This window comes from Nannobrachium achirus, assembly GCF_963921795.1.
Source record: "Nannobrachium achirus genome assembly, chromosome: 9".
Classification (NCBI taxonomy): domain Eukaryota; kingdom Metazoa; phylum Chordata; class Actinopteri; order Myctophiformes; family Myctophidae; genus Nannobrachium; species Nannobrachium achirus.
In genome coordinates, this window is record NC_137818.1 from 55,860,994 (window position 1) to 55,885,233 (window position 24,240).

The 24,240-nt window shown below is 46.0% G+C and overlaps 1 protein-coding gene across 1 annotated transcript in view; it reads right to left on the bottom strand.

Moving 5' to 3' along the window:
- Positions 1 to 225: 225 nt before the first annotated feature.
- The window catches only part of LOC308290992 (cadherin-4-like), a gene marked incomplete at both ends in the record, with an annotated part of 281,660 nt that continues 257,645 nt past the window's right edge, over positions 226 to 24,240 (bottom strand). The window contains 9 exons of the mRNA XM_080732906.1: positions 226 to 432; positions 1,366 to 1,530; positions 2,040 to 2,179; positions 2,829 to 3,065; positions 3,554 to 3,793; positions 7,035 to 7,177; positions 12,849 to 13,105; positions 18,300 to 18,485; positions 22,731 to 22,868. Of these exons, the coding sequence (XP_080589032.1) occupies positions 226 to 432; positions 1,366 to 1,530; positions 2,040 to 2,179; positions 2,829 to 3,065; positions 3,554 to 3,793; positions 7,035 to 7,177; positions 12,849 to 13,105; positions 18,300 to 18,485; positions 22,731 to 22,868 (1,713 nt within the window). The remainder of the gene's footprint in view (positions 433 to 1,365; positions 1,531 to 2,039; positions 2,180 to 2,828; positions 3,066 to 3,553; positions 3,794 to 7,034; positions 7,178 to 12,848; positions 13,106 to 18,299; positions 18,486 to 22,730; positions 22,869 to 24,240) is intronic.

A 24,240-nucleotide genomic window follows, 5' to 3' on the forward strand; every position in this document is an offset into this window, starting at 1 on the left:
TGCCTCTCGGGCACGGTCCACTGTGATCATTTGATTGGTCGGTCGGTCGGTTTTAAGTTCGTCAGTGTGTGTTGTCATCATCGTGTGTGTTCTGGAACAGCGTTCAGCCCTGATGTGTTGGGGGACAGAGCATGGCAGGCCAACTGACAGGGCAGAGGTGTAAGTATTTGTGTCTGCACGTCGTGTACGCATGTGTACGTGGGAGCACATGTGTGTGCACAGAGTTTAATCTTCGTCCCCTCCTCCATACATGTCCGCCAGCTTTTTGAAGCGGGGGCCCCAGTCGTTGAGGTAGTCATAGTCCTGGTCTCCTGTGCTGGAGGAGTTGAGGGAGCTGACGGAGCCGGCGGTGGAGCCGCCGCCCTCGTAGTCGAACACCAGCAGGGAGTCGTAGGGAGGGGCCGTGGGGTCGTTGTCCGCTGCTCGCAGACCCTTGGACAGCACAGGGAGAAAGGAACACAGCCATCAGTACGAGAACCAAGAGTCAAAGGTACAAAATGGAAATTTGGGAAAATGTGTCTAGGGATCATATTTTGACAAAATATGCTTTTTGAGCGCAAAGTGGATGAACGAACCGACCGACAACGAATGTCCTTGGGCCCTGTCGTTAGCGGGGCATAAAAGAAAACGCATAAAAAGCAAAAACAGAACAATGCTGGTTTCACAGGATACCGTTTTTTGGAGACACTGTAGAGGACGCCATGTTCACACCGTTCTATGAATAGACAATTGCATTTGGTGCAAGTGCCTGTTTCCTTTGTATTGCACTGATTTTAGCGATGAGGAGATAGGGAGGGAGAGCAGCCTGCACTTTATTACTGTGTGTGTGTGTGTGTGTGTGTGTGTGTGTGTGTGTGTGTGTGTGTGTGTGTGTGTGTGTGTGTGTGTGTGTGTGTGTGTGTGTGTGTGTGTGTGTGTGTTCTAGCTTTGTGAAGACAAATGTGGAAATTGTGGAAAGTGAAGACATTTGGCAGATTGAGGATTTTTACTGATCCTTGCTTTCCAATGGTCTATTTTAATGTTAGCCCCTTGGGATTAGGTTCAGCTGTAGGTTTAGGTTAGGGGAATTAGAATGAATGAGTGTATGCCCACATTAAGCTTAGCCTGGAAACCAGACGAATCTGCCATTGCAAAAATAAATTTGCCTCTGCAGATTTGGTCTGGCACTGCTCAGTTGTGGATTTCAGTCCCTCCGAAGTAGTGAGGGACCAATCAGGGCCCAGTATGCAAATATGCGGGTGCTTTATCTCCAGAGGCATTTTTTTATCCACCCCTTGGAAATGCAGATTCCATACAGAGATCCCAGACTAATATGTATCTACGCGATGATATTAGTCTGGCCATGCCAGGCTACATTAAGCTCACCTCATGGATGAAGTCTCCTATGTCTCCGGGGTGGGGGACCAGAGGCCGGATGGGATACTGTGACTCAGGGATGATGGGGCGTTCGTCCACCCTGCGGACACCTGGAGGCTTACTGATGATGTGCTCCAGAGAGTCTGGCTGCTGAAGCTGGCTCAGGTCATAGTCCTGTCACAGGGAAACAGCTGGATCAGCATTGCTTGTTGAGACAGATCCCATATGGTTATGCAATACCTGTTGTAGCCATTGTCATTATACTCATTGTACCCATCTATCTGTCTGTGTCCCTTTTATATCCAATTGCCCATACCAACCACCAATCTATCTGACTACATGCCGGGAACTCTGTGATACATAAGGTGAGTTTGAAGTCGATCATTTGGGGGGTTCTCGAGAGGTGCAAAAGACAGATCCACTCACACGCACACTCACATGCGGAAGTTTTGCACATTTATAGATGGATGGTATGTTGTTTAGTTGTAGACGAGTGCCAAGTATGTTATTTAGATAAATTAAAAAGTCTACTTATGCTCCTCGTTACTTTGTAGCACACATTTTCTTCACTGTACTTCCTCCACCACTCCCCCTGGTGTTACAAGCTCTATACTAAATGCCTGACTTGTAAATGAGGTGTTCCAATGAGGAGTGTGTACGCGTGTGCATGTCCGTGCGCTCACCTGGTCCTCCTCGCCCCCTCCCTCCTCGTCGTATTTCAGGATGTTATCTCGGACGTCGTCCTCAGGGTCGATGAGAAGCTGCTTTGTGTGCCTCTCCTTTTCTTTGCGCTTCATCCACACCACGAACAGAAGCACAAGACCTGTAGGACACAACCGCCATGTTCAGCTTCTACCAGGTGCTCCACACTTCTACTCATACTTACCCAAAGAAACCAAGGTCAAATGTACACTATAAAAGTGTACCTATAAAAGTATGAAGCTGAAAGAAGTGATTCACGCACGCACGCATGCATGCACGCCATGACAATTTTAATTCTGCTGGAAAGCAGTACGACTACAAGTGCAGTTGTACATCAATCTGTTTGATGAGTTCTGCAACACATGGGAATAAAGATAACCGGCAACGCAATGTGTTTCCAAGACATACAGCAGATATTTACCCTAACAGACAAAGACTTGTATGTCAAGTTGTCAACAGATGCAGTAGAGGATTTCAACCAGCGGGGCGTTCATCTATAATACAAACTACTGTACTGTTTATGTGTTACAACCTGCTGAATGTTTTATGACGTCCCAATACGCTCTGCTTGGGAAACATGCCAATCAAAGAAAATCACTAGAAACTTTGACATTATGGCTATGTGTCAACGTACGTGTGTGTGTGTGTGTGTGTGTGTGTGTGTGTGTGTGTGTGTGTGTGTGTGTGTGTGTGTGTGTGTGTGTGTGTGCGCGTGTGTGCGCGCGTGCGTGCGTGCGTGTGTGCGTGCGTGCGTGCGTGTGTGTGCTTACAGAGAAGAATGATGATGCAGATCAGGATAGAAATGATGGCTCCAGTGCCCAGCCCGGCGGCAGCCACAGCCCCCAGGGTGGTACAGTCTCCGTTCTCATCGCAGGGACACACCTTCAACCTGATGATGGACCTGTTGGACAGGGGAGGGTTCCCCGAGTCCGACACCACTACAGGGACCTCGTACATCCCAGGCTCCAAATACACTTGGTACCGCAAACCCAAACGGGCATAGTCTCCTGTGAAGAGAGAGAGAGAGAGAGAGAGAGAGAGAGAGAGAGAGAGAGAGAGAGAGAGAGAGAGAGAGAGAGAGGAGTTGCTACCGATGGCAATGATAAAACACATTTATTCAAACAATTGGCATGCTGTATTAACATCTGGTATTATTATTCGGTGGAAAGTGTGGCGCAGCTAAATGCTACGGTGTAAGAGACTCCTAACTCTAGTGCTTTATTACTTTATTATAGAAAACATTTTTATTAAGGATGAAAAGGCACTGAAGATGATAGATGGACCTTTATTGATCCCTAGGGGGAAATTCAGTTGCCATGGCAGAAGGCAACTTGTCTAGCAAGTATTAAAGCACTGCATTGTATCTATGAGTGTACAGCATCTCTCTTAAACCTAGCGGTTGTACCTCATCAATGCAGTAGCATGCTTCTACTTTTTTCCACGAGCTAAATGCTTAAGGACCTATTACAGGCCATTCTGTATGACCTCTCCCCACCGTTTATTCGGGTTATGGTCCAGTTGCGCCGAATGCTGGAGGGGAAGCTGGGCAGCTCGAAGACGAAGGGTCCTGCGTTGGGCTCGATGTCCGCGTCGGCGGCCGTGATGTTGGCCCCGTTGGCATTCCTGTTCAGCCGCTCACAGATCTGAGCCTCCTTGGGCACCAGCGCCGGGGGGTTGTCATTAATATCTATCAGGTAGATCTGCAGAGTGCCCGTCCCGCTGGCTGCAGGAGAGCCTGGAAGCATGGAGGAGAGCAGGAGGAGAATATGAGGTCCACAAGATACAATGGAAGGGATTGATGGAGAAGGAAGCAGAGAGAATGAGATGGCCAAGGGAGGGAAAATAATGAAAGGTGGGGGGATGGATGAGATGAAGAGCAGGAAGAGAGAAGAGGAGGAAGAATAAGGCAGAGAAAACAATAAACATACAGTGCAGTCAATACAGCCCTGTAGTGAGAGAGGTTCTGTTCCAGATGGACGCTGAGAGTCTGTATTTGTCAAATGAGAGAGATTGAGGCCAGAGGAGACTTTCTGCGTTTGACAGAAACACTTCTGACAGTTGTGTTTTCCACCTCTGCTCTTCCCCTTACAGCCAAATCAAACCCTTCCCACTCTGTCAGCAATACATGCACGGCAACGCCCAGACAGGTTCAGTAAGTAATGATGACTGTAACACAGTAAAACAAGTCCACGTCAGGGTGGATTTTTCCACATACAGTTTCTGATACTTCTTAGAGTTCACACTTCCTTACCAATGAACATTCCCACGCATCCATGCTAGGGTGACCAGATCCAAACTGTTCATTAGAGGGACAGAAGTACCACTTGTGTGGGACAATGTGGGACAGGCGGGCAGGGAGTTAATAGCAAATTATTACTTAAGTTGCTAATAAATGCTTATGCTTTGAAGTCATATTCGACCATAGCCCTAATATTCGACCATAGCCCATAGACCATAATGTGTTATTTACCCCCCTGTGAGCTCATGTTAAAGAGCTCTTCAGCAACAATCAGCGCATCTACCGGTATATCAACACCTGCCAGTCACAATGTGGGACAGTCTCAATTTGGGAGACGCCTGAAAAGTCATGGAAATGTGGGACTGTCCCTCGCAAAGGGGGACATCTGGTCACCCTGATCCATGCACATGCACACACAGAACAAATCTCGAGGTAATTTGCATTGATTAGACAGCAAAACTGAAAAAAAACGTTGGTAACAGCATTTCGGAAGAATCAGCTTAAGAAGCCTCCAGCATTGAGGGAGCAAGGAAGCAGAGCAGTCTGTGTGTGTGTGTGTGTGTGTGTGTGTGTGTGTGTGTGTGTGTGTGTGTGTGTGTGTGTGTGTGTGTGTGTGTGTGTGTGTGTGTGTGTGTGTGTGTGCATTTGCGTGCGCACGCGTGTGGGCTGCGGTGGTGTGATGGACAAAGTGTTGGTGAGCAGTGTGAGCGGCAGAGCTGTTTATTGAGCGTGTGTCAGGGGTTGGCAACCCTTGGCTGACTCCAATTAAGAATCATTTCCCCACCACGCCCCACCAAGCCAATGGCTAGAGGGGAACTACCCCAAGAAGCCACCGTGTGGCTGAGATAAGGGCTATTTAATTAGAGAGAGAGAGAGAGAGAGAGAGCCTCCAGGTTGCATGAAGAAAAAACACACACACAAACGCACGCACTCTGCACGCACGCAATTGAAGAGCTCTGTATTTGTCCCAGTTCATCTCAGTCGTGCATTTGGGGGACACGCAGAAGCAGCTTGCTACAGCTGATAGGAGAATTATGGGGGTTTTAACCAGCTAAATAAATAATTATGTTTGTGTAAATTCCTCAGAAGGATTTGTATTACGTTTTCTATTCTTGATGGCAGCCGAGCATTTTGAAAAGGTACTTATGTTCTTAGAAGACAAAACGACCACATGGGTGTGTGTGAAAGTAAAAAAGAAAAAAAAAAGTAAAAAGTGCATGTTGTAGGTGTAAGACAGATGGTGCAGGGACATGGTGATAATGACTGTCCTCCTGTCCTCTCAGTCTCTCACCAGCCCAACATAGATTACTACAGTGAAATACCCTCTCAAATTATGATGACTGGCACTCCAACGCCCACACAGTCTGATGCAACCACACAGATTCATAAGCATAAACCCACTGTAAAACAAACGCTGACGCAGAATCATTTAAACAAACATGCACATGCTAAAACAAACCCACACACACGCGCGTAGGCACACAGTGTCATTTGAAATAGTGTAATGCACGTATTGTGGTTGTACTGGGCTCCGTGATAGTCTGGGTCCATTTTTTTTACTACTAAAAAAATAAAACATGTCAGCAAGTTTGGCCACGGGTGAATTTATTTTCTAAGCCATTACATGGTGGGCCAAAACATAAAACCAAGGCTAGTTTAAGAAATCGATAGCGAAAAGAAAAGAGATGCAGGGAATGGACCAAAATAAACAAGTTGCAGAGGGGGCATAATAATATGTAAACGAGCTGTTTGCCGCTTTCCGTTATTGTGAATAATAAATGCTCTTGTTTGGCACGTTAAACCTTTGTTCGTGTGGCTACTTGGGAGTTGGGGAAGACATGAACTTATTCATGTTGTGTCTCAGGCCCCATAAACAGGGGCATAAAAACCTTGAGATGAACTAGAGGAATCAATAAATGCATAAAAACCCTGAGAACTGCCTGCAGAGTAGCCTATTGAGCAAGTATTTGCTCAATAGGGCAAATACTTGCCCTATAGGGGGGGGGGTTTGAAGTTTAAATGACGAGAAAGAGTGAAACACTAATAGGGTTCACAATAACAATGCTGGAATTCAATGCAATACGCTCCCTGAAATAATCAATTACAGCAAAATGTACCATATATGCAAAACATGTCACCAGTACTGTACACGCACACAAGCGCGCGCACACACACACACACACACACACACACACACACACACACACACACACACACACACACACACACACACACACACACACACACACACACACACACACACACACACACACACACACACACACACACACACACACACACACACACACACAGTCAGTGGTGATTCACAGCCATCCCAACTGGAGGTAAACACACCAATGCACTGCGCGTCACTGATAACACATTTTTGGAGGAAAAAAGCAGTAGCTTCTTGCTTGAGAAAAAAGGAAACTGATTGAGTTTGTGCTCGACTAAGCTAAGGATCAGTATGGATTCTAAGCCAGCTGTACTTCTCTCTGAACCAGAGCCAGCGAGCCCAGACTCCATGTCATCTATGCTTCTGGAGCCACACAAAGTTCAGCTTATTGGAGTTTGGTTTTGTCACTGATTAATGAACTGTGCTTTCATACACAGATGAAAGGATAAAAGTTGTATGGAAAAGAGAAGGATAAGAAGAAGCACTCCTGTAGGACTCTGTCTTTCCTGTTTTCCAGATAAACGGAACACTGTAGCAAACATGTAGAAAGAGGCTTCTTACCATTGTCTGTGGCCAGGAAGGTGGCTTCATAGATGTTGTTTTTGACATAGATGGACTCTCGGTCAAGGGTTGCCGTGGTAACGATCTGACCGTTGGTTCTGTTGATGGCCAACCAGTCTGCAGGGTCGTTCAGCTTTGTATACCTGAGTGTTCACAGGGACACATCAATAGAGAAGTTACTAACAAACCAAATACATTTAACTTTGTATACCTGAGTGCACAGGGACACATCAATAGAGAAGTTACTAACAAACCAAATACATTTCCTTTCATGCTTTGTGCCTCACATTCCACACGTACGTCGCCCACACATAGCCACACACAAATCCACCTCACTCTTGACCTCCACACAGTTTAATTCTTCAGTGACTTCTCGTCCAGAGTCTGTAGCTTATGGTCAATTTCATCTAATTTTTCACTCCCCCTGTATAACGCACCAAAGCCAATTATCTCCTCTGTTAAGCACTACAGTGAGTGTGTGTGTGTGTGTGTGTGTGTGCGTGCGTGTGTGCATGCGTGCTTTGTGAAGACAAATTGTGGAACATTTGGGCAGCGCAAGGACATTTTCCCGATCCTTGCTTTTCAATACACAAAGACTTGAGAGGGAGCTTTTATTAATCAGTGTGCAGAGTTCTATTTTTTTCACATTGCCTATTCCACTGGTCCAGCACGTGCCGTATTGCTTCTCTATTCTAACGTTCAGCCTCGTTATGGTTACGTTTAGCTGTACAGGATAGGGGAATTAGAACAAGCGTGTGTTCACTTAAGGAGGTGGGGGGCATCATCTGATCTGAACCTGTACCATCCCACCCCTCACCATGTGATCTCTCTGAAGCTGAATCACCTCACCGCTCATCTTCCTCCTCCTCCTCGTATTTCTTTCTCATTTCCTTTGCATTTCGGGGTCCATCGCCTGCAACCCTGGCGGCGGTAATGGTACTTATGAAAATGCAACATCGGTCGCGTTGCAGGAAACACTTTGGCCTGCACGCGACAACGTTTCCACATCTATCTGATTTAATTTAGTGGAGGTCAGCCGGGGGGCCGCAAAGCCATTTTCTTACGTGACATCTATTTTCGAACCTTAAAGCCATCTAAATTTAAATGCATTTCACCTCGACCTCGTCTTTCTAATCTTCGTGTCCGGTCTGCATAGAGCTAAACACATTTACAAACACATATTGACAGATAACTGTGTTTATTCAGATGTATTCATTTTCTATCATAGTGTGTGTGTGTGTGTGGGGGGGGGGTGATGGGAATGGATGGGTGCCGATGTGGAGGGTGTAATCTCTCCTCTCCCCTGCAGACATGGAGGGGGGCTTTTCCCAGCAGGCGGTGGGTGGGATCCTAGCTGTGTAGCGCGGTATGGGGTACAGATTCAAAGAGGTGGCATTCCTGCACTCCCGAGGTGAGCTGAGCCCCGTGGGCCGCTGACTGTCAGACTGTGAAATGACTGGCGGGGCTGGAGCACGTCTAGCACCCGGGGGCATTCAGGGGTGAAAGCTGAGCAGGTACAGTAGAGGAACGAGGGGAAATTCAAAGTTAGTGCTTGAGGCACAGTAATGTGATCCGGATGTGTTGTTGCTATCCTTCAACAGGGCCCAGGCACGTGCACACATAGACATCAAAGGGGGCATGAGTCCCTGCCCTTTTATCCGTCTGTAAAAAGTGCCCTATCCAGACCATAAATGTTTTACTATGGTGAAAGAAATGCAAATGCCCTCTTTCCATGCCATACCTGAAGGCAGCATTCAAGGGAATTGCCTTGTCCAAACTCTCCTGAACTTGAATGCAGCGTCTTATGTTGAAAGAATTACCCTAATCCATGCTGTACGCCACATTTCCAGTTAGTGAAATTTCCATTTCACTTGATTATGCTTAGTTCAGTGTGGTATCACACACCGGAAATAGCCGACCTCCAAGCTCGCAACGTGACGCGTTGTGAGGTCTGCTATTTTCGATATTTCCACCAAAAGGCCCTTTTAGAAATGTCAGCCCCTGCCTCTCTAACATTCTCCGCACGTCCCTGACAGGACCTGAATTTGGCACTAATTGCAAAGCAAAATCTTTCCTTTTCATCCCCATGTTTCTTTGTATTCCCTCTCCACTGCACGTCTGTCGCCTTTACCCCCGGTGTGGTTGCTGAGATTTGGGACACCTTTCTCACCTTCCCCCCATTGTGTCCATTGAAAGGTGGACAGGCCCTGTTCTCTCTGTGGTTCTCTGCTGTCTGACAACACGTTAAGAGGATTAGAGCCGGGGTGCCTGGTGGCTCAGCCAGTTAGAGCATCCTCTTGGTGAGTACAAGGATCCTGTGTATTTTCCGCTGTTACACCGGGTTAGAATTCGACCCCGTCTTGTCTCACATGTACTCCTCTATATCTCTCTGCCCTTAGATTCCTACACTGAGCAATCTGAAATAAAGGTTGCAAATGCAACAATGATTTTAAGAGAAGAGGGTTAATAATAAAAAGGTAGAAGAGAAAGATCTGTTCCCAGAGCCAAGCCCCTGGGTTCACCATTGCCCTTTATTAAGTATCCCAACCTAGTGCTCAGTGCTGCAGATGTAATAAAATGTATGTGAAGTAAAATTAAGCACATAATGATCCAACAACTCAACAAATTATAGATGATCTAGTCGATTTATAGATGATCTAGTCGTGTATACATTTTCTTTCATTCATTTATTTAATAAGAACAACTCCAGCTGGTTAAAAGCATGTCAGCGGCAGGATGCTGAACGCAGATCCCAGGCAAAGTGACTTGTTTCAACTGGCTTCCTTTATCATTTAACGCTGATCCCGAGTATACTCGTGAAAAATACTCAAGTATTTAGAGTGCCGATCCCGAGTATACTCGCGTAAAATACTGTATATAGAGTAACACTGGTACTCTTACCCTACGGTCCGTTGGAAAGTCCTGGCACGATTGGACTCGCCGATTCATCATCATCACGGATCCACGCGCACAAAATAGTAATCCCTTAACATGGAGGCCGATGGTGGATCTCATCTTTAATGTCCATTTTCTCCAAAAAACAATTTTAAAGCCAAGGATGGCATTAGATTCTTGCTACAATAACGTAATAACAAAGGCAACAATCGGCCATTACAGCAACGGGATGGGGTGACGATCGCTTCCGTTGACGTCAAACCGGAAATGTTTACACAATGGACTTCTGGCCTTTAAAATAAGAGAATGGCCGCGGATGGAGCCTGCGAGAGGCACGCTGGACATTTTAACCCATTCATGTCTGGAGCACTAAATGGGTTAATATGTTTTTTTTAATTCAGGTTCAGGGTTCTCAGGTGGCTCACAATTAAACACCAGGGTTAATCCCACCATTAAAAACAGTTTTTAGGAGGCAGCTACAGTGTTGTTACCCACCATTAGCAACACCACATTGGGGTGACTGAAGTCATTGGCATTTTTAATGAAGTGTTTTCTGTTAAGTTGGTAAGGTAAAAATTGTTGTCCCCCTGTACTTTTATGAGACGAAAAACAACAAACAAATTAACACACCTTACTTCATTTGAACACAAATGAATACACCTTACTTCAAATGCATCAAGCAAACAAGCAGAGGTCTACTCTAAAGTTTGCCTCATTCGGAGGTTGGCGTGAGTGGTGTGGTAGATGATTATAAATAAGGCTGTCAGGTTTAGTGATGTTAGCAAGCAGCAGGAAGGAGGTACGACATTTATGTTTCAAACCCTTGACCCAGAGGATGAAAAATACATATCTCAAGCTCAGGCATGGTGTTGTGGGTAATCATTTATGCGAGTGTTTCTGATCCCATGTGGACCTGAACGTGCAGCATCTGACAGGTGATGCATGATACCTCACTCTGCCCTCCTTCGTCCCCCACCTCCACCCTGCCCTCCCAGTCCAAATGAACCCCCAACGTCCCCCCAGGACACTGTCCGTCTGCTTCCCCGCCCCCCTCGTCTGATGAGCACCTGTCGGGTTCAAAGCACCACCTGCACTCGTCTCTCCACCGCCACCGCCACAACAATCAGGTCTGTTTCACTTGATTTCCCACTTTTATGACTTGTAAACTTTTCCATAATCTCTCCACACCATCCATTTTACAGAAAGATATCAATCTCTTTGTCTTTATGCAAAGAATCCAAACATAACGTAGACAAAATGCAAAAGTGCAGTCAGTCTAAACTAAAGCAAAAGCATCTTCCCACTCGAATGACACATACTGTATATGCTAACTTTGGATGAACGGGGCAAAGTTACATAAATGTCCCCCTCCTGGATTTGCTGTTCTTGGGTCTGTGGGAAGATGAAAGTACAATGGCTTGAAGTAAAGAAAAAAATAGAGAGAAATAATATATATATATATATATGTATATACTGTATATATACCGGTATATATAAAATATAGAGTTTCACCGTGATTGCCAGGTTTCATTTTGTCAAAAATTATGATGAATCCATGGCTTACAATCCAGAGCAGTAGTTTGTAGAGAACATGTAGAGAAAGTGAAGTAAACACACTCACACAAGGAGAGAGTGAGACAGAGAGAGAGAGAGAGAGAGAGAGAGAGATAGAGAGAGAGAGAGAGAGAGAGAGAGAGAGAGAGAGAGAGAGAGAGAGAGAGCGAGAGAGAGAGAGAGAGCGAGAGCGAGAGCGAGAGCGAGAGAGAGAGCGAGAGAGAGAGAGAGAGAGCAGCTGGCATCCTCCTAAATTATAATGTACACCCAATTTACTCTCATTTACTGTGAAATTAGCTGGTAAATGTGTTTACATCTTCTCCCCAGAGAGCACAGGAGGAAAGGAGCTGGTGGAGTTTGTAGGAGGTATTAATGTCACATACAGACTGTACACAGACCCAGCTTTCTGTCTGGCTCCTTCCACAGAGCACAGTTGTTATCAACAGAGTTGGTACCAACCCTATCCTGATAACTTCATCAGATTATAGAGGTATAAATCACACACAGGTCCAAGATAACTAGACCAGGTCAACCTGGTTGTGCCAGACCCCCTGTCTGTCATCATCATTTATGACATCATGCCTTTTGTAGGCATGTCATCATCATGTCATCATCATATATACCCTTTATATAGAAAACCCGGACAGACCGACATTTGCTTATGTAGGCCTACCCATTTCATGGGTCTGGCAATAATCTGGGCTGTCTCTTAAAGACGAATTGCACGTGTAAGTGCGTGAGTGTGTGTGTACTTGTTGTACAGTGCAAACACCAGTGATTAACCCAGAATCTAGCGCTACTTATTAACCCTCTTAACCTTTCTACTGAGAGTGGTAGACCCTCCTGACCTCGAACTGCTGAGATGGCACTCGGCCAAGAGGTCTTTCTACCTGCCAATTGTGCATAATTATGCAGGGATGATTAACAAGCCGTGCCTTTCAATTAGAAGTCTCTGTGTACAGCTGGAAATGTTGAGATGTACAAAATAGCACCCGGCCATATTCTGTAGATACTCACTTTTTTCTTATTTTTTTCCCTCCAAATTTGAAATAATGGAGGAAGTAATTTCCAAAATTAGAATGAACTCAGAGAGATGCTACGGCACATGCTACTCTATGTGCCTTCACCTTTGAACAATACAAAAAAGAATGCAGTCACACACACAGTACCCAACCCAGGACAGTCCAGTCAATGCAGGGAACCTCCAGCAGATGTATACTATTAATCAGCATAGTTCGTTCACTTTTGCTGAATATTTGAATACTTTTCTGTCCAGATGCCTCAGCTTTGGATCAGTGATAATCGCTCTGTACCGTACATAAGCATTCTGTAGCATTGAACTTAAAGGATAAACCCAGTGTGTACCTGATGGTCTGTGGCTGCTGCAGCCTGTCGGGGTCGGAGGAAGAGAATGTTGTCAGGCTGGTGCCAGCAGGGACCCCCTCCTCAAAGCGGATGTGCTTGGGGTTGGTGGGGAAGTAAGGTGGCTCGTTGACGTCCTGGACGGAGATGGTGACGCCGGCTGTGGACTGGAGCGAGGACTGGATGCCGCTGGCCAGGTGGGCCTGGTTGGAGACCACCACCGTCAGCATGAAGGCACGGTTCATCTCAAAGTCCACCGGCTAGAGGTGATGAGAGGGATGAGATATAGTAAGTCGTGGTAAAACCCAGGTTGTTATATTCAGTTCTTCTGTAGACTAAACACAGCAGGTAGGCTAGCATGTGGAGATACTTAGTACCATGACAGGAATTTCAGGGAGGCCATGAAGGCCATGGCCTTCATTGCCAGCCACCACTTGTCTTTTGCTCAGATTCTGAATTCTTAATTCCAGTGTCCTCCATCTTAAAACCAATCCTGTAACTATGATTGGTGCAGGGCTGAGCATGGATCCGATTGTCAATACCAATTGAAAATTAAATTAAATTAATTCTTTGGTATTTGGCCTTTGTGCCCTCAAGAAATGGACAACACCAATGGCCAAGTGGCCTTGCCCCTGAAATGACGAAATTCAAGACCTGCTTAGTACAGTAGAACACAGCAGGAGGGATCACATACAGTGCTCATGTCAGCAAAAAGTATTTCTGTTGTCTCCCTCTCCAGATTGGGAAAAGAAGGCGGCACATCTGGTGTCCAATCCAATGTGCTATCTGCTTTAAATAACTTCATGGATTCTAGCTGTAAATGTCTGTTACACTGTTAGGTTGGTAGATACTGTAGGTTCTATATAGATCCCCAAAGGTGTATTGGTTTTCATGCCAGAGCCCATAGGACAATAACATTATACTAGACACATCATATATATTATTGCGACCGTAGGTCGCACTTACTATCAAAACCTGCACAAACTGTCAGTCAGTCTGTCTGTCTGTCTGTCTGTCTGTCCGTCTGTCTGTCACACCTCACACGTCACACTATTGCCCTGCTCATATCTCCGCAACCGTTGCCCCGATCCATGCCAAATTTTGCACACACGCTCCTTGGCTGCCAAACTACAACCTCCAAGGACCCCCGGAGCTCCAGGGACCCCCAGGTCCCTGGGGGACCCCCAGATGTAAAAAGTGACCAAATGTGCAAAAATGACCAAATGACCACCCCAACGGGGCTGCTCACGGGGAATTCCCGGGGACCACCGACTCCTGCTGCTCCAGAACGGATGCAAAAGTGGTGGCGCCCCCAGTGGAGGACCCTCTCCACTGCAGCTCACATAAAATGCCGTAACTCGGGCTAGGAGGGTCCGGGAGAGCCGGGGCCGGTACCTATTCGTCCGCCAAGGCAACGCGGACACCCCACCCCTCATTTCTCACATGCCCCTCTTCTAGCGCCACCATGAGGCCGATTTTTAAAACACATTTTTGGACACTGCTCCTACAGTTTTTGCCCTAAAATCACGCAAATCGCTACACAGTATGTCTACACTCAACCCATCACCATGAATCTGTCCCATATAGCGCCACCTTCAGGCCGATTTTTAAAAACACATTTTTGGACACTGCTCCTACAGATTTTGCCCTAAAATCACGAAAATCACTACACAGCATGTCTACACTCATGTCATCAACATGGATCAGGAAGATTTTGGAAAAACAAATTTTTGCCCTATTTGTGGAGATAAGCGACCTACGGTCGCTTATCTCCCGATTAGGGAGTCTTACTGGTATACTGTATATACAACACATACACATACATAACAGGGGAAAAAAACACCTAAGAAAAACTACATTTTTCTTAGGTGTTTGTACATCTGACAATAAATAAATAAAAAATACAGCATTAATCAGCACATCATCAAAACAATAACACATCCTAAAACAATCAGACCTCTAGTTACTGCTTAAAAACAAGGCTTCACTTATAGATACCCCATGTAAATAGTTGGTATAGCATTGGTCGCATTTTCGATTATGGAGGAGAATTTGGACCGAATTCGTCTCCCCAACATGGTATCCAGGTGTTCCAGCATTTGTCCGATCACAGCGCCTGCCTTTTTGACCAGCTTGTCAACTTTTAAATCTCCCATTTCCTACTCGTTGCACCTGCTGTGCAGGGAGTCTTGATGATAATTGCAATAAGGAACAAGCTGAGGTGAGTTCTACGAACCATTCCCAGATAAATTGAACCTTTAAAGGTGATACACCATGCATTTAAAAAGTATTTATGTCATATTGTTTATGTCCCAAAAACGTTTTTCAAAAGGTTTGAGGCCAAATTACCACTCCTGAATAGAGAGCCTCTCTCATTTTTGAATGGCTCTCAGAGCATTTCAGCTGCAGTACCACCTTTGGCCACCCCCCCAAAAATCCTTTTGAAAAAAAATTTTTTTTTGAAAATGTTTCTTTTTTGAAAAAAAATATTTTTTTTGAAACGTTTTTTTTTTATGATGACGTCACAATCGGCAGATGACGTCACAATCGGCAGCAAATCTGGACAGCCTGTTTTGAGAACCCGTGGGATACTTTTAACCTTCGCCTTCAAAAAACCAGAGAAAGACACAACGGTCAGAAATGGGACTTTGTGAGGATAGAAGGTGCTAGTGGGACCCCAAAAAAAGGTTTTAAAATAGGAAAAGTGAAATTTCATGGTGTATCACCTTTAAACGTTGCTAAACCTTCGCCTCCTCTTCCTTCTCCTCGGGTGGACGATCAACCCCCAAAACACCTGTCCCCTCGTCCCCCCACCATTTTAACTGTAATTATCACCCTGTGTTGAGTGGAACCGGCAAGGTTTAAACTATTCATGGGCTCCTATCATTCATGACTCGCCTGTATTTGTGTGTGTGTGCGTGCGTGCGTGTTCCAGTCTGCCACGTTCACCTACATGTGTTTCTGCCGGCTGAGCCTAAACTGGAGTGACAGCTCTGCGCTCTCCTATTGAAGACCGCACAATCAGGTTCAATTGATAACAACAACTAAGCTGCTTGTAGATGATGCTGGAACGTCTTCTTTAGATATGTGGGCTCATGTCTGCTATTTTGATGCTGCTGATGATAAAAGACTGGCAGCTCATCTATACGTTGTGATGCCTTAGCGTTATCAGTGGACGCCATGCAACAGCCTGGTGCTGATGTAAGGAAGCATCTGTCATCACACGGACTCACAAGCTCTCAAATCTTCGCAGCTTGTAGATCTGCTATTTTCAGTATGCAACCAACTGTAAAATCAGCCATCAAGGCTTGACAAAATACATTTTCGTTGACAAAATCAACTGTAGATTTAGTTGAATAAAATATTATATGTAGTCGACTAAAACTAGATTAAAAGACCAAAAAACAATGACTAAACTAAATCAACGTTTGCTGTCAAAATTAACACTGCTCTTTTGACTAGTGCTGGGTGTTGACATGTCTTCTCCATGTGGGCAGGTGCTGGGATGTGTACAGTCGCACGCGTACCGCTGTGTGCTCGTCTCCATGAGTTGTGACCCTGCCGTGCCATCCTCATAGGAGCCCATCAACAAGCTGTTCCATGCTCAAGGATCTTTGATAAGCAGCCACTGGTATTCAGAGTACAGGCATGCACGCGTCGTACGCAACGCACGCACACAGCCTGAGGGAAAGGAACGCGGATGAGAGTTCGATAGGGTGGCCTCAACCTCCAGCCCATGAGCAATCCAATCTCCTGTCGCCCCCCACATCGCTGCGCTCCATCCCTTCTCACTTAATCTGTTCCAACTTGCTCTGACTTATCCCTCATCTCCTTGAGATCCACCCTCTCTCTGCTCATTCCTCTCCTCATCTCCACCAAGCTGTCATCCTCAGCGTTCCGTCACGAGCTGTGATTTATTTTACATATCTTAATGAGTCATCCGAGCGGGGGCGGATGGTGTTTATGTGTTTACGTGAACGCTTGTTTGTGTGCCGACGGTATTACCAGCGAACACTGCTGTCTCATGAGCTCCCCAGAGAGCAGTCTAAACGTGTGACATGTTCTGGTTGAGACCTCAGCCCTTGTTCAGAGAGGAGCCGGGGTCCCTGCTGGGAGACTGCAACAAACTCAGATGTCAGTGCAATGTAGCCATGTATCTCTGCCAGCAGCCACAGAGGCCCTGGTAAACACTCACAGTAGAAATACCAACGCAGAGCCTTCCAGTGACTTCTCGCCTGCCTATCCCAGGTTGTTTGATGAGAAGCCGATTAGTGTGGGTAGCCATTCTGGCTCCTGGTCCCCAGAGAGAGAGAGAGAGTCAAAGCCTTTTTTTGTTTACTCTCTGAGACATTCTATTCCTCGCTGTTCCCGTGGGAGTCCCATCTCTTATTTTGTGATTTCCTGATAACTTCCCATGGGGTCACTATTCGGAAGCTTACAGCTGCCCGTTGAATTTTACATCAGGAACTGAGCGGAGAGGAAAAGATTATAAAGTCAGTCATGTAGACATAATATGTCTAATATTGTTTCTATAAATGCCAGGGCTCTGTGCTCTGGGTGCTGTTAGAATTGTTATTGTCATTTTCTTTTAATATAATTGTAATACGGTATATAACATTTGTGTTGCAGCAGTCTGGAACATAGGAAAAAGACCCCAGAGTCCTCAAGATTGGGTAAATAATTAAGTTATTTATACAAAGACAGTGTGTCAAGAGTTTAACTCTACCAGAGCAAGTTGTTACAAGAAAATACTTTGTTGTTGCAGCCATTTACCACAGCAAATACTACATTATGACTGCAAAAAAGAAACCTGCATTGTAAATGAGAAATCAATACCTCATTTCCTACAATGGGTTCAGCAGCTATTGTGTTGCAAGTCTGCACGCTTGTGTGTTTTGGCTATGAAGGACACAGCGGTCTCCAATCCCTCATTTGGACATAAAGAGGCTTTTCAAAGTCAAAGGACCCCAATCTGTCCTCAGCTGACTCCCTGGACTATTGCTATCGCCGTTAGCAACCATCCTGACAGTGGGAAGCCCCTTCGACACCACATTTCGATATGACACCACTTTATGTGCGTGTACAGTACAACATTAACCCATTTAGAACCGGTACACATTTTGTGTATCATTATTTTATGCTTTAACTATTGAAAAATAGCAGATATACAAGCTCACAGCGCGGCACCGAGTGCCGCGCTGCGAGCTCGTAGATCTGCTATTTTTGAAAAGTCGTGAACATTAGAATTTTGACCCCATTCTATAAGTGTCTTTTGAATCCTTCTAATTCTAGGCCTAAATGGGTTAACCTTACAGGGCAAGAGGCGGGCCACATGCTCATTGGCTGGATCAGAAGTCGCAGGAAGAACTTTGCTGCTTTGAAAATAATGTTACAGGGAGCTACATGGAGACAGAAGAGCAGATTGTTCTGTCTCAATTTCACTAGGCATCTTACCTTGCCCACAGTGACCATGCCGTCGTTGGAGACCGGGTCGGTGCGGATGGTGAAGTGTCCGGCAGGGTCTCCACTGATGATGCGGTAGACGGCGTTCCAGTTGGGCGAGTGAGGCTGGTCGGCATCGATCACAGTCAGGTTAGCCACTGCCACGTCCACCCTGTTCTCTGGAACCTCACCGGTAAACTGATGGGACAGAGTGAGAGAGAGAGAGAGAGAGAGAGAGAGAGAGAGAGAGAGAGAGAGAGAGAGAGAGAGAGAGAGAGAGAGAGAGGAGAATGTTAGCACCTCAACGGTACTTCCATCACCGTCTTTATCTTGGCTGGAGCTGCAGCCTTCTGGGATCTTTCACGAGCCATTTGAGAATGAAAATATTTGTAAGTGCCACTCAGTGCCTTTCACCTCCATGTTAATTTTTCTTTACAAAACAACAAGGCCACTTTCACTTCCCTTCCTTTTGGGGTTCACAGTTACAGCAAGCTTATCCCCCCCCCCCCCCCCCCACACACACACACACACACAGTGAGGGGAAATTCCAGTGTCAATAGCTCTACTTTCCCCTCCATTCTCTATTGCCATCCCAGAGAGCAATAATATTCCATTGTGTTAAAAGGCATTAGGGCAGAGGAGGATGGAACGTGTGGTGACAGACAGAGGGCTGCAGTGACAGAGGCTCAAGCAGCTGTGTAAGTCTGTATGAGAGGTTTGAAGATGTCCTCCTGCTCCACAAACACATGTGCTTTGTCCTGATAAGCCTGATGAAGAGTGAAGCTCTGTCTGTCGTCTGTCTGTTCTGGTGGGATTGATCAAAGCTATGCCAGACTCAGGGGATTAAAGCAGAGAGAGAGAGAGAGAGAGAGAGAGAGAGAGAGAGAGAGAGAGAGAGAGAGAGAGAGAGAGAGACAAGTACCCAACCCATACTTCCTCCATCAAACCCAGCATCCTCTTCGTCACATCACACCCTAACAGGCTTGTGTGGCCTGTTGCGCCCCTCAAAGTCACAAGTCACAGAGACGCCATGTTGGCAAGAGGCGTGAAAGAGTCACTGAGCTGCTTATTTGAGTGTAGGATATCAAATAGTATTAAAGCCCCCTGACCAAACACTCCACCAGACCATAATACCCTGCCTGGCATCCCTCAACATCAGGCCAGCAAACAGCCCACGGCAGCGGGTAGATTAGGTGTGCAGTGTGTGTGTGTGTGTGTGTGTGTGTGTGTGTGTGTGTGTGTGTGTGTGTGTGTGTGTGTGTGTGTGTGTGTGTGTGTGTGTGTGTGTGTGTGTGTGTGTCAGGAGAGCTGTTTTAAGAAAACAGACATGTCCGGGTTGCCCCATGCAGCACACTGTGCCGAATAAGGAGGTAGGCCTTGGAACACTTGTGTGCAGGAGAGACCGTCTGTGTTTGCTTGGAAGAATGGGTTTGTGTTTGAGTGTGCGTGTGTGCGTGCGTGCGCGCGTGCGTGCGTGCGTGTGTGAGAATGTGTGCATGTGTGGGGGTGTGTTGGGAGAATTCCCAAATCCAATTAGAAAACAAGGGTTAGCACAACATCCCAGTTTAAAGCTAAACCCTGCAGGTTGTATCTTTAAACTAGGTCAGGATATTATAAATAAGTTATAACCTAAAAAAAAGAAAAGAAAAAAAGGGGAGGCTATGAAAGGACTTATGAATGAATACAATTGAATTTTAACCAATATGCACAGTAGAGTATGTTAATACAATAATGACTTAATCTGCAGTGGTTGGAGGTGTTCTCCCTATACTCTTCCATTGAGAGGTTTCACCCTGCAGTTAGGTAGGACATCTACTGGTTAAAGTTATTTGATGCAAACAGCAACATTAATTGGAAACTGGATGAGCTGCCATTTTCATAGACTAACTCTCTATCTCTATACCTCCTACTATCTCTATGCCTTCTACTGGCTCAATGGCTGCAGTGCTGCACCACACAACAGCGTCTCTTGTCGTCAAGTGACACCATCGTAAGTAAGGAGTATAATTTAGGCTTTACTCTTGACGAGACAAAGATTCTTCTTTAATATCATAATGTTAGAAACGGCATTATACCTCTGTGTCTTTGACTGGTACCAGTTAACGTGCTGCTTTCACTCTAACCTTACACTGGTTCAGGAGCTGTTAGTAATGCACCAGGCGTGGGACCTCATTCATCGGAGACTCAGATTCTCCGCTCTGTTATTCGCTTCTCTCTTTCTGCGCTATCGTGTCTCTCAGGACGGAACAAAAGGCGAGGCGGAGAACAGGCTCTTTCACTGTGACTGGCACCGGGACGCAGCGTTCGACAAAACACTTCATGCCAGCGCAGCCACCCACCTGTCACTGTGTTGGCAGTGGAGGAACTAGTGGAGGAGGAGGAGGAGGAGGGGAGGGAACATGTGACAAGGAGCCTCATCATGGGGACGTTGTGGAGATGACATGTACTGTAGGAAGGAGGCCAAGGCACAGCGGTGGTACTGCACAGGCATTCCCCCCTGAATGCATGCTTTCACACACAACCACAACATCCTACTATATTGACTGCATGCTTTCACACAGAACCACAACATCCTACTATACTCCATCCATCCCTTCATGACTGGGACTCTTTCCTCCGTCCCTCACCCTGCATACCTGTATCCATTCATCCCTAAACCCTCACCCTTCCCTTCAGCCTATGAAAAATAGACAAGCCTCTGACAGGTGTGATGAAATGTTCATCACCAACATCAAAGACACATTCCCCAAACAGTCTATTTGTGGAATACTTGGATACTGTAGATGTAGATGCAAACACTAAACATTTGCATAATGGCCCTGCATTCTCAGCATCTTTTTTTTATGCCTCACTGCCAAACTGGATGATTTATGAGGGGAGTGGGAGAAAAGTGCTCTGCTCATCACAGCTCCAAGTCCTCCACTAAGGTTCTTCATCAATATCCATGATGGCATTAACTTGTTCCAAAATACAGTTAGAGAATACCAATCTATTGTCATCCGTATGCCGATGTCACGAGAGAATCCTAATGGAGACGAGAGGGCTGGTGAGTCAGGAAGGACTTCTGATTTACAAGGATCCATGTCTGTGATTTATCACTGCTACTGTAACCAACAGCTCCTAGGATAAAACAATCCTTCATTCTCATCTCCTCTTCCCATCATTCTTTCATCACTTTTGCTTCTTTTCCTCTTCTTCAGCATCACTAGGCGGTGCTCCACAAATCAACTCTTCTCTTTAAACACCTTTCTGGAGTGCTCGCCTCCTCACTTTTCTCCTCCTTCTGTCATTCTTTCCTCTGCTCCCTGTGTGTCCCCTGCTGTGAGAGATGTACAGTAGCGGTTTCTGTGATGTACGCTTTGGCTGATACAGGCTGACACGCTTGCGCATCACCGAGAGGGTCTTAATGGGCCCCAGGGTGAATGATAATGCTAATCTGTTAGCGCCTTGCAAGAGCTAGGCCTACTGTGGGTAGGTACTGCCCCAGCTGCTGTGATCATGGGGTATGCGGTCAGGTTAAGGCTTGGCTCAGGGAAGAGGACGCCCCTGCCTTGCATAGTCCAACATGAGTACATGACAGGAACCAAATAATGTTTTTATTTTGTTTTCTATGGTATGTACTGATGTACTATTGGTATGTACTATTTTTGCTTGTCATTTTCAATTTTACTGTATTTTTGAAATGTGACCCGAGGAAGAATAGTCACTGCTGAGGCAGTGACTAATGGGGATCTTAAATAAACAATAAACAATCACAGTTGCAGTGCTGAGCACATTATCAACCCAAGAGGCCTACACGCATGCACACAACGCGCGCATGCACGCACACGCTCACGCACGCACGCACACACACACACACACACACACACACACACACACACACACACACACACACACACACACACACACACACACACACACACACACACACACACACACACACACACAGACACACTCACAGGGGGCTTGTATTGAGAGCTAGTGGACTTTGATTCTTACCTCTGTCATCACAATGACTTTTCGTAATGTAATCACTCCTGTAAACATCATTACCTCATGATAATCATCATTAATGATGTGCTGGCCTGTTTTCTTGCAAATGAAAGTCGATACTAATGGATTACGTTTCTGGGTGTGCGCATGCATGTGTGTGTTTGTGTGTGCATGTGCATGTGTGGGAGGGAGGGATGTGTGCATGTGCAACAACATTATTCTTCCATACTTCTGAACTAAGTCATGGTTGAGAAAGTCACTTTTCTACTCCTCCATCCACTGTTTTGTTTCTCTATCAATTCTATTTTCACATCCTCACTTACTCATCTCTTCAGATATCCCCACTTTACTACCCCCTCCCCCCATCATTCACACTTTCCTTCCCCTTCGTCTCTCTTTAGTCCCCCTCCCTCGCCACCTTAGCTCCCTTGCTTCCTTCCCTTCACTCACGGTTCTGGAGGTGAGCATGGGGGGATTGTCGTTGATGTCGGAGACCGTTATGATGGCTGTAGCCGTGTTGGAGAGACCAAAGTTCAGGTTGCCCTCCATGTCCGTCGCCTGCACGATGATGGAGTACTGGGACACTTTCTGTGGGAGAGAAGAACAGAAGAAGCACGTGATTCATCATCAGCGGAAAACAGCAGGCTAAGCTCCAACCCACATGACCAGTCAACAGCTATACTGAGCACTAAGCATACATCTAAGAGAGTCTTAATCTAAGCTAACTAAGCGCTTGAAATCAGGGGAAAAACTGCAGCTTGTGTAGTAGTAGGGCGGCGTGGCTATAAAATTGTTCAATTTTGCGATAAAAGCGCCAAACTTGGTAGATATGTTGATTGATATATTAGAAACAAATCTGGATATCGGGCCATCAAAAATTTTGATTTTTCAAAATGGCCACTAGCGGTTTGTTAAACCTTCCTAAATCACCCTCTAGAAGCGACAGTTTTAGTGATAGGAAGCTGAAATGTTGCATGCTGTGTGTGCATGTTCATGTCAATTGGTTAAAAGGGGGTGTGGCAATGGGAGTGGCCTATCATAAAAAGGTGCATAACTTTGATATAGATGCACAGATTTGCACAAAATGTTGTGGAAAGGTTGGTCACAACCCAAATAACATCTGAGTAACTGTTCACACCATCTTCTAAAAAAGGGGTTTGTCATTAGGACCAGTGTAATACCAGTGTAGTACCAGTACAAAACCAGAAGCTCCCTCCCATCAGGTTGTTCTTCTTCACCTCCTCAATTCAACTCCTCAGGGCCAAGATCTGGGATAATGTGGTTCTCTCCTCTCGAAAGGCATTTTGGTTTTCCTCGGGTGAGGGTCGATGGCATGCCGAATCCGGTTTAGTATCATCCGGTTGTAGACCTTTGCTGCAATACAGGTCAGGCTGATGCCTTGGTAGTTGCCTAGCAGGGCAAGGTTACAGAACTGTAGGATGATGTGGTCAAGACATCAGTTCTTTACGACCTCTGGGGGTATGCCGTCCGGCACAGCACTCTTACCCTCTCTCAGAGTGTTTTTCACCATGGCAAACTCAATGACCGTGAAGGGATCATCCTTGATGTTGAGGTCCTGGAGGAATGATGGTATATCTTCCTCCTCTCCATCTGATGTTGTGCCCAGCAGCCCTCGGAAGGGGTTGAACCAGGTCGCTACCCTCTCCTCACTGGTGTGTCCCTCTACCTGTCCCTCCTTGGTCCTCGTCCTCGTCCAGGCTTCTCCATACTGCCTCTCACCATGCGCTGCCTGGACTCTCTGCACCCTCTCCATCAGTTCCTCCCCCGGCCTTGATGTTATCATAGGTACTGAAGAGAAGCTGTTTGGCCTCGTTCAGTATCCCACGTCTCTCCACAGTAGGCTCACATGCAAAGCCAAGCCATGCTTCCTCCACCCTGCCCCGTGCCGCTACGACCTCTGGGTGTTTGGACTGCAGGGAGCTTCTGGTTTTGTACTGGT